The following is a 13,777-nucleotide window of genomic DNA, read 5'->3' as shown; positions in this document are numbered from 1 at the left end:
CAAAAAGAAGAGATCAAAGGACATGAGGCAAACCCCAAAGATGGAAAAATAACACCAAAGACACAACAACATCAATTAACAATGGTTGAGGCTGCCAGAAGAGCAAGAGCCAGAACTTTGTATCAGTGGTGACATCCATTTTTTTTTTACTACCGGTTCTGTGGGCGTGGCTTGGTGGGCGTGGTGTGGCTTGGTAGGCGTGGTTTGGTGGGCGTGGCAGGGGAAGGATACTGCAAAATCCCCACTCCCTCCCCACTCCTGGGGAAGGATATTGCAAAATCTCCATTCCCACCCCACTCTAGGGCCAGCCAGAGGTGGTATTTGCCGGTTCTCCGAACTACTCAAAATTTCCGCTACCGGTTCTCCAGAACCTGCTGGATTTCATCCCTGCTTTGTATTTTCCTCAATACCCAAAGTGGTAAAAGAGGAAATAAAGAAAGACTCAAAGGTCTGAAAACTGGCCAAAATTAAATTCCATGCAACAGGTTTTTTGGACTTTTCTCAAAGCCTGCGATACACACTGATGTCTCCAGGCTGCATGTAGACCTTGAAAGCATTGGATGCAACTCCCCTCTTTCCAAAGGTTGTTGAGAAATTAGATGATTAAACGAGGAGTAATCAATTTAACTATAAATTGCTGCTTCAATTTCATTTGGGGCCGTTTTGTTGATCTTTGAAGGCAACTCTTTAACTCCATAAATGTTGTGAGCTCCTGCTAAGAGCCCATTATCCTCCCTAACAAATTGTGTCACTTCAATTATAATTGAACAGTCTAATACTTATTATTTTTTTCCCCTCCACCTTTCTAGATTTCATCTATTATTAGGCTGTAAATCCCTGGGAGAGACATTATGTCATGAGTGTCAAATGTATTAAATGAGCCAGTGAATGAGAAATAGGCTGGGAAGCAGGCTGATTGATTATGGGCATTCAAGTTGGTGCTGTGTCTTAACAGTCGCACAGACTTTCTCCAGGATGACCTGTTTCCTGTCTGCTCCTTTGGGTCTTCCAATGATGTACCCATCATCACTGTAACCGAGGCCATTCACATTGTTGCTGATTCTCCTCCTCCTTCCTTCTCGCTCCTTCTCGCTCGCCATCATCTGCACATGGGCTGAGGCTTAAAATGGCGCAAAAAAAGCGACGTCATGACGTCCGTGCAGGTGGGTGGAGCCTCCCACAGCCACCACTACCAGTTTGCCCGAGCCGGATAGAACCGGCTGAATTTCACCCCTGCCATTGCCTGAATTGCTTCTGATCTTTTTTGGGTACAGAAACTCCATGATGTTTGAATATGAAGGCTTTTCCAAAGCCTTCAACTCAAGGGTGAAATGCTCCCGGTTCGGAACAAATCGCCCGATCCGGTAGCGATGGAGGTGGATGGTTCGGAGAACCGGTAGCAAAAATCCCTACCCTCCCCGATGCCCAGCTGAGCCGCACAATCATCAGAGGCTTTTTTTTTTACTTTTAAAAGCATTTTTTTCTACAACCTCTTCGGCAGAAAAAATGCTTTTAAAAGTAAAAAAAAAAAGCCTTTGATGATCACACAGCTCAGCTGGGATCGTCAGAGGCTTTTAAAAGAAAAATACCCTTTTTTTCTTTTAAATGCCTGACGATCCAAGCTGAGTTGCCTGATTGTCAGAGGCATTTAAAAGAAAAAAAAAGTCTCTGCCGATCAGGCAACTCAGCTGGGATCGTCAGAGCCTTTTGAAAGCATTTTTTTACAACCTCTTCGCTGAAGAGGTTGTAGAAAAAATGGTTTTAAAAGTAAAAAAAGAAAAAAAAGGCCACACCTACCCAGTCACATTACACCCCCCCACCAAGCCACACCCACAGAACCGGTAGAAACAAATTTTAGATTTCACCACTGCTTCAACTGCTGCCCTACCAAATGCTTGGGAGATATTTCTTGATTGCTGTTGATGTTTAATCCTAAAGAGCACAGACTACCTATTGCTTAAATAATTTTATTGTCATTTCTAAGGCTTTAATAAAGGAGAATATTTGTAGCTCAGGGTTGAAATGAGGGGTCCTTGGTGCTCTCTGAGCTTGCTTGTTTTCCTGCAGACGTGTCATTATCCAAACTAGGTGACATCATCATTGCTAGTTGGATATTACCTAGTTTGGATAATGAAATGTCTGCGACAAAACAAGCAAGCTCAGAGAGCACCAAGGACCCCTCATTTTTAAGGCTTTGCTTAGTATTAATTTGATTGTCTTCATACTTACCCTTAGCTCTATTTTTTCACTGTGCCCATTGACTTTCATTATTAGGACTTGCAGATCATTTGCTTTTTCAGTTAACCCAAGTAATGTCATCAGCATAGTACAGCATAGTACAACATATTACTGATGCTCCATTGCTGGAGGTTTTCATGAAAATATTGTCCAATTATTTGTCAGGGATGGTTTAAGGCAGCGGTCTTCAAACTTGGCAGCTTTAAGACTTGTGGACTTCAACGCCCAGAATTCTCCAGCCAGCTATGCTGGCTGGAGAATTCTGGGTGTTGAAGTCCACAAGTCTTAAAGCTGCCAAGTTAGGGGACCCCTGGTTTAAGGAATCTTACCTTGGGTAGGGGGTTGGACTAGAAGATCTCCAACATCCCTTCCTGCCCTATGATTCTGAATCTGGAGATGTTTTGGAAAACTCTCCTTGTTTTTCTGTGCTTGTTTTCATCTTTGATAGCTTTACAATTTAATTATAATACTGCTTCTTGTCTCCTCTAACAGTTCTCTAAAAAATCCCTTGTTAGGTTCCTTCCTGAGATCTTTATCTTTCTTGGCTTTTCCTCTTTGAACTTTCCAGTTTGTTCCGATATCCAACTTTTCTTTTTTCCTGATCTTTGGCAGACACTTTTTTCCTATCTGGTTCCCTATCAACGGGGATCAGGCTTTCAAAGTGATTCACAGTTTCTCTTTGAAAATGATGGACATAACAACGCTCAAGATCTTATTGTGGAAACTCAGAGGCTTTGTTTTTTGGCTTCAGCTTGATTTGGAATTTGCGTATCAGCGGTTCATGATCCATTCTACAGTCAGCCCAATTAACTGAGCACTTCCACATCCTTGTTATCAGGAATATAGTCAGTCTAATTCTGTGTGCTTCATCTGGGGATGTCCATGTTGTTTGAAAAATGTCCATCGGTAATGAAATTATTGGATTGCCTGAAATGGACATTATCTTGCTTCATTCCCGTTACTTATGGTCTATAATATTGTCCCACTTCAGCATTCCAGTTTCCAACTATCACTGCATGTCCTGCTTGCATTTAAGACTACAAATTTCAGACTAAACTTGACTATGAAATTTGTCAGCCTCCTGTTCTGCATTTGTTGGAGCATAAACCTGGATGATAATCCTACTGAAGCAGGGTTTCTCAGCATTGTGAACTTTTATGATGTCTTCAAATCCCAGAAGTCTCCACCCACCCATGCTGGTCAGAGAATTCCGGGAATTGAAGTCCACTCATCTTAAAAGTTCACAAGGTTGAGAAATGCTGTATTAAAGGATCGATTGTGAAATCTAATTGATATTATCTGCTGACTGCATTGCATCAAAGTATTGTTTTTGCTGTAGGAAAACAACACAATTTATTGTTTCTATGTCCTGAGTAAACAGTATGATCTACTGACTAAAAGTTTCCAATTCTAGTCCATTTCAATTTTTCTGACACCCAAGATGTTACTGCGTAGTTGGTTCCTTTAATCTTTCAATATGTTGAGATTTCCCATATTCATCTTTCTTATTTTTCATGTTCCCATGTAAATCTGCAGCTTTTTTTTGGATGGCAACATCACAAGCTAGACATCCAAAAGGCTTTAATCTAGCTGTGTCATATACCACTAGTAGAAAGATTCTCTGTTCTTCCTCAGTAGTAATACTGTCATGTGAACCGAGAAGTCCATTATCTGGCATTATATTGTCAGCCGCTTTATATTGTTGGTAAAGTACAAGAAGGGTTTATCATTGCTTTCTCCCATGCAGTATGCTGTTGTTATTAAAGTGATCACCTGCCTTCAGCATCTTCCTACAGTACTACTGTCATCAGATATATGTGCCTACTTGCTTTAACTGGTCAGTTGGGATCAGTTTCATGCTTTCGGTGATCCTCCTGGAATTATACACTGTATTCTTGGAATACCTTCACAGTGTTCTTTGTTCATATCTCCCAGGAAGTTCCTTCCTCCAACCATGAGGATATGGCATAGCAGGACATCAGGTCCTGGAATCAAAATAATTCATAAGCCTTGTCTGATGACCAAAGCCACGGAAGTGACCATCAGCCTGTTTCATACTACACAAAGAATATAAATGAAAAGTGGAAAAGTGCACTGGTTGATCATCTTTAGCAGCCTTTCTCAACCTTGGCAGCCCTTCAGGTGTGTGGACTTCAACTCCCAGAATACCCCAGCCAGCCAATCTAGAGTAGCTGGAAATTCTGGATGGGAATTCTAGTCCTAACACACTGGAGGGCACACTGAAATGGCGGAGCACAATTTACAAGACAAGGACAGAATCAGTCAATCCTGGAGGAGAATGAGAGAATAAAGCAGTTCTCTATAGACCCATGATGGCGAACCTATGGCACATGTGCCAAAGGTGGCACCCAGCACCCTCTCTGTGAGCAGCTCCGCCACGCATGCGCCTCCTGCTGGCCATTGGGTCTCTGCCGTGCAGGCTGGGGGGGGGCACATGCGCATGGGGGCGCGTGCGGGGGCCACGCTTTGGACACTTGGTCCAGAAAAGGTTAGCCATCACTGCTATAGACTAACCTTTCCAATCCTGATGCCCTCTAAATATGTTGATATACTTCCCATCACACTGGATGGGGAAGATAGGCGCTAATTCAACACACCTAGAAGGCGTCAGTTTGGAGAAGGATGCTATACTCAGAAGCTCTGGTAGTCCAAAAACATTTATTTGAAATTCCTACAATTCAAACACTTTTGTTGATTGTCAACAAATACTGTACGTTTACATAATGATCAGTCACATATTTGGTACTTCCATTTTTAATATAATTTTTTACAATATATCTCTTCATTTGTATATATTCATCGCATTTATAACTTCTTTTTAAATACATATTAAGCCAAACAGGAATAAATCTAAGAAGTTGATTTTAATTATGTTAAACCAAAACAGACTATCCTCCCCCAACCAAAATAATTTTTTTTTCTGAATCCCCCCTCCCCTCCCACCCCCCCAAAAAATAAGCATGTAAGAAAATTAATGACTGCTAACATTTAAGTTTTATGTTGGGAAAATAAAGTTGCATTAGGATGGTAATAGTCTCTTGATATGTTGGATGCAATTTAAGATACACAATTTAAATCACTTGTAGGCACGTTTCTTGTTTTCTTCTCCCCATTCACCCTTCAAATCTCAGGTTTTGCATTCATGTGAACTACAGATAATGAACTGCAATGTTTGTTAACTGTCTTAAATTCAATGTATAATGTGCATCTTTCATGCTAGCTAAAACAAAGGCCATAATTCTTCCCTGTGAGAAAAATAAATGAAGAGAGCAATCAACGTAAGGCAATGATTTATGTTCATGCTCAGCAGTGACCCAGTAAATTCCTTGTACAGAGGTTAGAACAAAAGATGGATTCAATTTTTTCTAGCTTCAAAATTCTTATTGGTCATAGGAAAAGCAATATACAAGGTATAACAGTTCCTTTCTTTTCAATATTCATATGATTATGTAGAGACACATTATAAGCCAAACAGAAACAGGAGGAATTGAAACCATGACGCTGTTGATTACAGGTCTTGGGGTCATGCTATGTCCCATGAATAAAATTTGCAAGTTTGTTTTAGAGGAGAGAGAAAAATAAGCCAAGACTCCAGTTGTCATGAGTTCCTTTTCCCTTTCAACAAGCTATCCATCAAAAGATCCTGTCTTTTAAAAATTGTGATGGACTTTTTTTATATATAAATAGGAGCAACATTGCTCTCAAAATGACTTTTGGCCTCTTTGGATACAACTATCATTGAAATGGCCTCTTTCAGAAAATGCTTCCCGTCTGGCTGCACCGGATCCATAGCTTGTCTCAACATACAGCTCGGAAGACAATAGATATCTTTGCTACAACAGGGATCATCTCCTGTGATGGATAGAAAATCTGATTGTGTGAGAGAATGCATCCTGGCCAAAAGCTGATTGTGCTGGTTATGGCTTCTGCTCTTGAAGAGAGAGGAGAGAGAAGAGAGTTGGAGGGTTTTTTTTAAACATTGATTGACACTTGCCATTGTAAACAGTCAAGCAGTCTCCACTTTTCCTATAGTGTATTGCTTAAGCCAGGAAAGCTCCGGCCCCTTGGCACAATCATGAAGACCAATATGCAATCACCCAGCATCATCTTCAGCAGTTATATCTAGCCTGGGGTTTTGCAACCTTAGCAACTTTAAGATGTGTGGACTTCAACTCCCAGAATCCCCCAGACAGCAAGGCTTTCTGGGAGTTGACGTCTGAACATCTGAAAGTTGCTAAGATTGAGAAAACATTGAATCTTTCTTTCACTTTCAAAAGATCAACCACTTTTTGAAAAGGTATTTTATAAAGAAAACACTGGTTTCTTTTTTTAACGCTTCAGTAGGAGCAATATATTTGATGTGTTTCCCTACACTGATTTGCCATCACAATGTTCAGATCCTCCAGGTGCATTTTCCCTTGGATTCTGAAAATCCTGAAAGACATACCGAAGCACAACTGATGACTGGCAAGCTTGATAAGAATATAAATATACAGCTGGCAATATATGGTTTCCACATAGAAGCACCTAGCTTTCCATGCAGTTGTCCTGGGAGGACAAAAACAATAACAACAGAATCTCCCCTACCCTGCACTGCTACTTTCCCTCCTGAGGTGAGAAATTAAAGCCTATGTATTTCATGTTTGAGATCTTATGTCTTCCCAATTCAGAAGGAGCTCTGTGGTTATTGTTGTGAAAAGCAAGGTGAAGAGTTCACTTTCTTTACATCACAGTATTCCTAGGATTGTGTGGAAGAAAAAAAAAAAACCCTGTTGCACTCCCCCCTCTCTTCTCAGTGTGATCTTATTGGGGGGGGGATCCTTCCTTTCTCTTGCCTTCTTATGAGCAAATACTGTAAATTCCAGGCCACGGGAATTTTTATTGTATGACATCTCCAGGAATTCGGACTCCAACACTATCATTCCATAACTGCCCGCAAAATCTACCCTGCTCTTCCCAGAAAATACATTATTTCTTTCTTTTTGCTCATTTGTAGGAAATGATCTGGATCCTGGAAGCTGCCCCTTTGCTAGGAAAGGAGCTCACGTCTCAAAAGAAAAAAAGGGTGTAAGGCAGCAATTCAGTTTTCTGCCATGCTGTAGCCTAAAACCCTCTTAAACATCTTGCTTCTTCCATCCTCATTCTGGCATTTACAGGCTGCTACTTGCTAATTCCAGTTCATTCACTCATTAGCCTTCTGGGGAGAGGGTGTGCCCAGGATGACCGAAGGATGCGATGACTGCCAGAAGATGACCTGAGTTCTCCTTCTTTGGGGGAACTTCATCCCCTCTTCCCTGCCTTTTTTTCTTCCAAGATTCAGAGGGTGAATACTGTTCCAAAGATATGAAGTGCATACATAACTCTTGATGGCACCAGAAGTGCTCTGGGGAATTCTCCCCATTTCCCCAGAAGTGCGCTTTTGCTCTTACAGAATCTAGGTTGGGGAGGAAGAAAGGTTGGCTGGCTGCAGAGTGCACATACACTGAAGCAGGAGGGGCCTCTGCCTTTCTCCGATTTGTGGACCGAGCGAAAACGCCTGCACCAAGGTTCCTCTGGACAAGAACTAAGTTATTCTGAGCAGCAAAAGACATTTCTAGACATTCCAGGGACTTGTTGATTTGTTGGGATAGTTAATGGCAAGACTAATAGCAGCAATGTTTTTCAGGGCCTGTTAAAACAAACAAACAAAAAAAACCCAACAATTAAAAGTAGAAAGATGGTTAAAAGCACGTGGCATTTACTATTGAGAAATGCAATTGGCTGTTAAGTTTTTGGTCAGGTTCAATTCAGCATGTTAAATTTGAATTTCAAAGCCAGCTTTCCCCAGTAAGAGAAAGCAGTTTAAGAACATAATAAACACTTGGTTTTTCTTACTACAGTATTTGAGCTAATTTGGGGAGCAATGTCTCTGGTTTCATTGGCCTGATGCCAATTTAGTCATTCCATACTGTTCCCATTTCAAATTTATTTCAACTCTTCAAGGTACTCCATGGAGGAGCTTTAGAACAGAAGGAACAGGCTGTCCTACCTGGGCTGTACAGTGGTAGAGATGGTCTTCGGAATTTAAGGCAAGCAAGTAATCCTGCAGAGACCCAAGTTCCTGCAAACAGAAAAAGTGAGGCTCATAAGCAAAATATAGGAACACACATTTGTGATCTGAAAAACAAAGGAAAGCAAATGACTTACACTAACTCTGCTCTCAGCAACAAAGAAAAGTTCAGTGAGTGCCCGGTGGAGTGGAAGAAGGACGCCTGGCTTAGCCACTTCATACTTCATGTTTTTTTCCATGTGGCTGAAAAGATGCCACAGCGGCTTCAGCATAGTGAGATCACAGTCCCTGGGGGAAAAAAAAGGTGTGTTAGAATTAGCATGAAAGACAGCGCCCCGCAAATGGCATGACCGCTAACCGCTGTTTTACGTATGCATACCAATTTCTCAAGTTACTATTTTGAATGCCATTTTATTCTTGTAGTTCTTATGAATCCAAATATTAGCTTTACACACAACCACACTAAAAAGTAACAGTGTAAATGTTCATTTTCCATAATGGGGCTGGAGCAATTGATAGTAGGAATCTTCTGCCCACTTGTTATGAAGGCAGGGCTCAAGACCTTTTCTTGAAGGAAATAGAGTACTTTCGTCAGCGTTAGAATGTGAAGCTAGAAAAAGAAGTGCAGAAGAAATATGACACTGAGGTGTGAAAACCACGAACAACTGGCTGCAAGTAGGGATGGAATCCTGAGGTGCCTGCCCATTTTTCTGGCTAGAACCTTTGGGACACCTGAAGGGCCAAATGATTTTTGAGTCTTTCAAGCCTACTGATGTCTAGATGTTCCTGAATAGTTGTAAAAAAAACCCTGCTTTCTGACTAAGCCTAGTGAACCTGGGGATTAATTGCTGGCCATGTTCCTTAACTAAGGATAATTCTACTTCTTTGCTCCTTGCTATCTAGTTCTGCATCTGATCAGATGATAGTTGAGATAGTGAATGTAAGACTCTCCTTAGGATGCAGGCAAGAATCCACCTACAGGTGTGGCAGAATGGTGTTTGCCTACTGTGGTGAGCGATCTCAGTCTGAGCTGCAGACTGGTGATATTTCACTATGCTGCCAAAGTCCTTGTGACTTGTGCCAGCTGGCAACCCATGGCAATGTTTCCTGCTTTCTTCTTGGGGAAACATTGAAAGGAATACCACGGTGAGATGAGGGGGAGAGTATTGCTGCACCACTAAGCCCAGTCTCCATGCTTGGCCTCAGTCACTGCAGTGATCTTCAAGAGAGTAAGTTACATGAGGCTGCTGACCATGGCACCTGTGCTAAATTAAAGGAAAAAGGAAGAGAAGAGCCCATAGAGTTTACCGTTGTGCATTGTCTCTGGAGCAAGGCAAAGCAACAACTGAGATAAGAGACTATCCCTTTTAGAGCAGGGATGTCCATCCTTACCAACTTTTAAGGTTTGTGGACTTCAACTTCCAGAATTCCCCAGCCAGCCATGCTAGTGAGGAATTCTGGGAGTTGAAGTCCATAAGTCTTAAACGTGCCAAGTTGTACACCCCTGCTGTAGAGGCTGCAGGAGAAAAATTAAGGGCTGCCTTGAGAGTGAGTGGGAGGGACTTACCATTGGATTCATTGGAAAAACAAACAGGTCAATATTTATGAAGAAAGAAGTATGAAAAGAGCTAAGCAACCACTTGTGAGCCAAAACTATTTCTTCCATTTACAATTTGGAACCGAGAGAATTCAACTTTTTATACTCTCAGTTCCAACTTAAACAAAGGGTTTAAAATGAAAATACATAGCCCTCAAAAATCATAAGATGGCACGATATACAGTAGTAGTGTGGATTATGCGTTTTCTGCAAAAAACACAAGAGCTAGGAACTCCCTCGAAAAAAACAAAGGTGGGATCAGGAAATGTACCTCTCACTGCTGCACTGTATGATCTTCAAGAGCAAGTGGACGGCTTTCAATCGTTGGTGTCCAATTTGCCTGCAGGCCACGCCCACCTGCCACTCCCAAACTTTCACAAGTGGAATATGAGGAATTACCTTTTCCTCTGACAGCATTTGTTTCAAGATCTCAAAGCCTGAAATTCAATATAAACACACTGTATTTTCTATGTGTTCTTTTAAATCCCTGTATTCTTCTCTTTAATTAATCCTATATTCTTATCCGTAGAAAAGTTCATAACTAAGGTGGTGTACAGAGTTTAAGAAAAACATACGGTATAATTAGAAAAGCGGTTTCATAAAGTTAAAATAGTCAAGATAGGTAATACAATTATTTTTATTTGTTTAGGGCAGCACTCTGACTTTCCCTATCTCAATGTTGTTGGAAGGAGACTGAATTAGAACTTTTTAAGTTTTCAATGTACATATTTATTATTTTATTTAGAATCCCTATGCAAAGATACTCACTTAGCAGTAATACAAGGTGCGGCCTAAAGCAGTACTGACCTGTTTGGAATCTCCCCAGGTGACCAGCTGTTACTGTAAACTTGTAACCCCACTCAGTATTGCTCATGTCAGTGGTGAATCGGTAATACAGCGTATCTCCTGTCAAAGAAGAAGGAAAGATTCTCTCACACAACCTGAAGGGACCTGTTTGACAAGGCTTCCCTTTTTCTTTAATACCCCTGCAGGAGGGAGACTTGCCTCTTTAACTATTTTTGCTATTTGTAGTTTTCATAAGAATTTGTATTAAAAATGATATGCGCGCACATACACATTTATTGGAATTAATAAAGATGATGGGTTTAAAATTAATAATCAAGATTTATTTATTTATTTGTATATTTATTTATTTTAGAAAATTTATCTAGCAATAGCAATAGCAATAGCACTTAAGATTTATATACTGCTTCACCCTGCTTTTACAGTCCTCTCTAAGCGGTTTACAGAGTCAGCCTATTGCACCAACAATCTGGGTTCTCATTTTACCCACCTCGGAAGGATGGAAGGCTGAGTCAACCTTGAGCCAGTGAGATTTGAACTGCCAAATTGCAGTCAGCTGGCAGTCAGCAGAACTTGCAGTACTGCATTCTAACCACTGTACCACCATGGCTCTTACCACCTACTCACATATAGCCGCCTACTCGCTCACAGTGACTTTAGGTGACATACAGGCAAATAAAAACACAATATAGAAAAAATAAAAATTAGAATAAAAATAAAATAATACCCGCCCACCTCCCAACTTGGCGAAAACACACATTCAAATCAACCATTTGAGCCATTTAATAAGCTCCATAGCATCTAGAACAGCTAAAGCAGGGGTAGGAATATTTAGTAAAAAATTAAAAACCACATTGTCTTTGTAATCTGGAAGGCCTACTTTCCCATCCCCTTGGTTTACATAGATGCAGTAAAATAGCAGTAAAATAGATAAAGACAGACTTTATTAAGATTCCCATCTTATCACGATAGAATTCAGACTAGCACTAGTATAGAAATAATATTATAAAGAAAAAGCAAAGGACAAGGCGAGAATTCATTCATAAGACTCTTTACAATCTGCAAACAAGCAAGGGAATAGAGAGGTATTCCAAACTGTAGAACAGGGTGTACATCAAACAAGGTGTGGACGTTGTTAAATGTACCCATTGTCAGGAATGGGCATTTTTTATTTTTGCCCCAAACCAGACATTTCTGGAAAAAAATATAGATCTAATTCCTATATATGGCTTTGAGTTCTTACAAGCATTTCAGAGGCACTTAGAAATTACAAGCAATGAGTATATACTACTTAGTATTTTGTTTGAAAGGGTGTCCACTTGTTTCTCAAAAGACAAAGGTCAGTTGTGATAGTTGAGAGTATCTGGGAGCTTCTATAGAGGTGGCAGAAAATAATCTCATCAATTAGTATTTGATATATGAATGTTTTTGACTGTCTATATTCACTGTAGTAGCCATTTTCTAAAATTTGTCATAGCATCCTTTCAAAATTTCAAAATGTGTCCACTGGGCCCAAAATACTGGGTACTTATTTTCCAAAGTACCGAAAGGAAAGACAAGAAACAATGGATGGAAACTAATCAAGGAGAGAAGCAACCTTGAACTAAGGATAAATTTCGTAACAGTGAGAACAATTAACCAGTGGAACGGCTTGCCTCCAGAAGTGGTCAGTGCTCCATCACTGGAAGTTTTTAAGAAGAGACTGGACAGCTACTTGTCTGGAATGGTATATTCTGTTATTTCTGACAAATAAGGCATAATTATTTTGTAGTTTACCTGGAAGTTCAAAATCAGTCCATTTGTGTGGAGGCCCACTGAATGTATGTCGATCATGGATGAAGTCACAGCTACTGGCTATGATCAACTCATCACATCCCTCTTCGGTATTACACTGAGAGTCAAATTTGACTGAGAGGTAGATAGCACCAGGGATATGAACTTTATCCTGTGGATAAAAGAACGTATGACTAATAGTGGTGTTCCACAGTCCCATACCAACATGACCCAAACGGGTAAAAGCCAATCAACCAAAATGACTAAAGAAAACCTGATGGAATCCTACAGCTCAAAAAAGGGGAAATTACTGTGGAGGTTTGATAGTTTCATGCCTCTGATGCAAGGAGAATTAAAAAATGTTTCTTATGATTGATAGGTTGCAAAAGGCATCCTTGCCTGGTCCATGAAGAGGAACATGCAGCCCAGCAAAACCATTTGGCCCTAGGTAAAGTTGCATGGGTCTATCTAACCACCCCACCAAAAGCTGAAGGTTAAAGGTCAATTCCTGCAGAGTCACTTTTGAATGCATAATCAAACATTTTAAAATAAATAAAATGAATTATTTCACCATTCTTTCAACGAGTATCTGTGTTTACTGTTTTTAACCTCACACCAAAGCTCAGATGCTATCCTGCTCCACTTTCTGACAGTCCTCTTCATTTCCCCTTAAATGAATTGCTTGCACAAATGGAGTTGTACGTGTTGATGTGCATGCCTGCTACTCACACAGAACCATCTCTTCCCCCCCCCACATCTGGTCCACCAAATTGGAAAGATTGAGGACCACTGGCCTAGAGTTATCTTCTAGGGAAAATGGATGGTGTAAAATTGTAATACATACAAAATGAATAAAAAATAAATGTTCAAGTCTATCAAAATCCTTTTGAATCTAAAACCTGTCTACAAATCTGATGAACATCCCTTCAGAAATAATGTTATTTCTGGCAGCCCTTGATTAAAATTACTATATAGCCCTTGCTTTTTCTCCTAACAATCTTGATCTTTAGTCCTTTCAAATAATGTCCCAGAACTTGATTTCTTTTCATTTTTTGTCATTTCTCACAAAATTCTTCAAAGCTTTAATAAGTCTTTATCTAAAATCAAATATAAAAAATTATCCAGGTCATTATTGATTTGTTATTTGTATATCCCTTTCAATTATTAAGACATCAGTTGGTTTCTTTTGTATGTCCAATGTAACATCTTTTTCTATGTCATTCTTGCTGCCTGACATTTTAAAATTTACTTTCAAATCAGTCTCAATTTTGTCAGAATCAAATTTAAATGTTTTT

The 13,777-nt window shown here is 40.1% G+C and overlaps 1 protein-coding gene across 2 annotated transcripts in view; it reads right to left on the bottom strand.

Moving 5' to 3' along the window:
- Positions 1-4,905: 4,905 nt before the first annotated feature.
- The window catches only part of ZZEF1 (zinc finger ZZ-type and EF-hand domain containing 1), a 77,352-nt gene continuing 68,480 nt past the window's right edge, over positions 4,906-13,777 (bottom strand). For both annotated transcript variants that reach the window (XM_034420908.3, XM_087889118.1), the window contains exons 50-55: positions 12,486-12,654; positions 10,713-10,811; positions 10,177-10,342; positions 8,446-8,596; positions 8,288-8,359; positions 4,906-7,927 (exon numbers count right to left, since the gene is read on the bottom strand). In XM_034420908.3, the coding sequence (XP_034276799.1) occupies positions 7,853-7,927; positions 8,288-8,359; positions 8,446-8,596; positions 10,177-10,342; positions 10,713-10,811; positions 12,486-12,654 (732 nt within the window). In that variant the 3' untranslated portion in view covers positions 4,906-7,852. The remainder of the gene's footprint in view (positions 7,928-8,287; positions 8,360-8,445; positions 8,597-10,176; positions 10,343-10,712; positions 10,812-12,485; positions 12,655-13,777) is intronic.

The sequence above is a fragment of the Pantherophis guttatus genome, chromosome 1 (assembly GCF_059756535.1).
Source record: "Pantherophis guttatus breed Tessera chromosome 1, ASM5975653v1, whole genome shotgun sequence".
Taxonomy (NCBI): domain Eukaryota; kingdom Metazoa; phylum Chordata; class Lepidosauria; order Squamata; family Colubridae; genus Pantherophis; species Pantherophis guttatus.
This window is presented reverse-complemented; position numbering and strand designations above follow the sequence as displayed.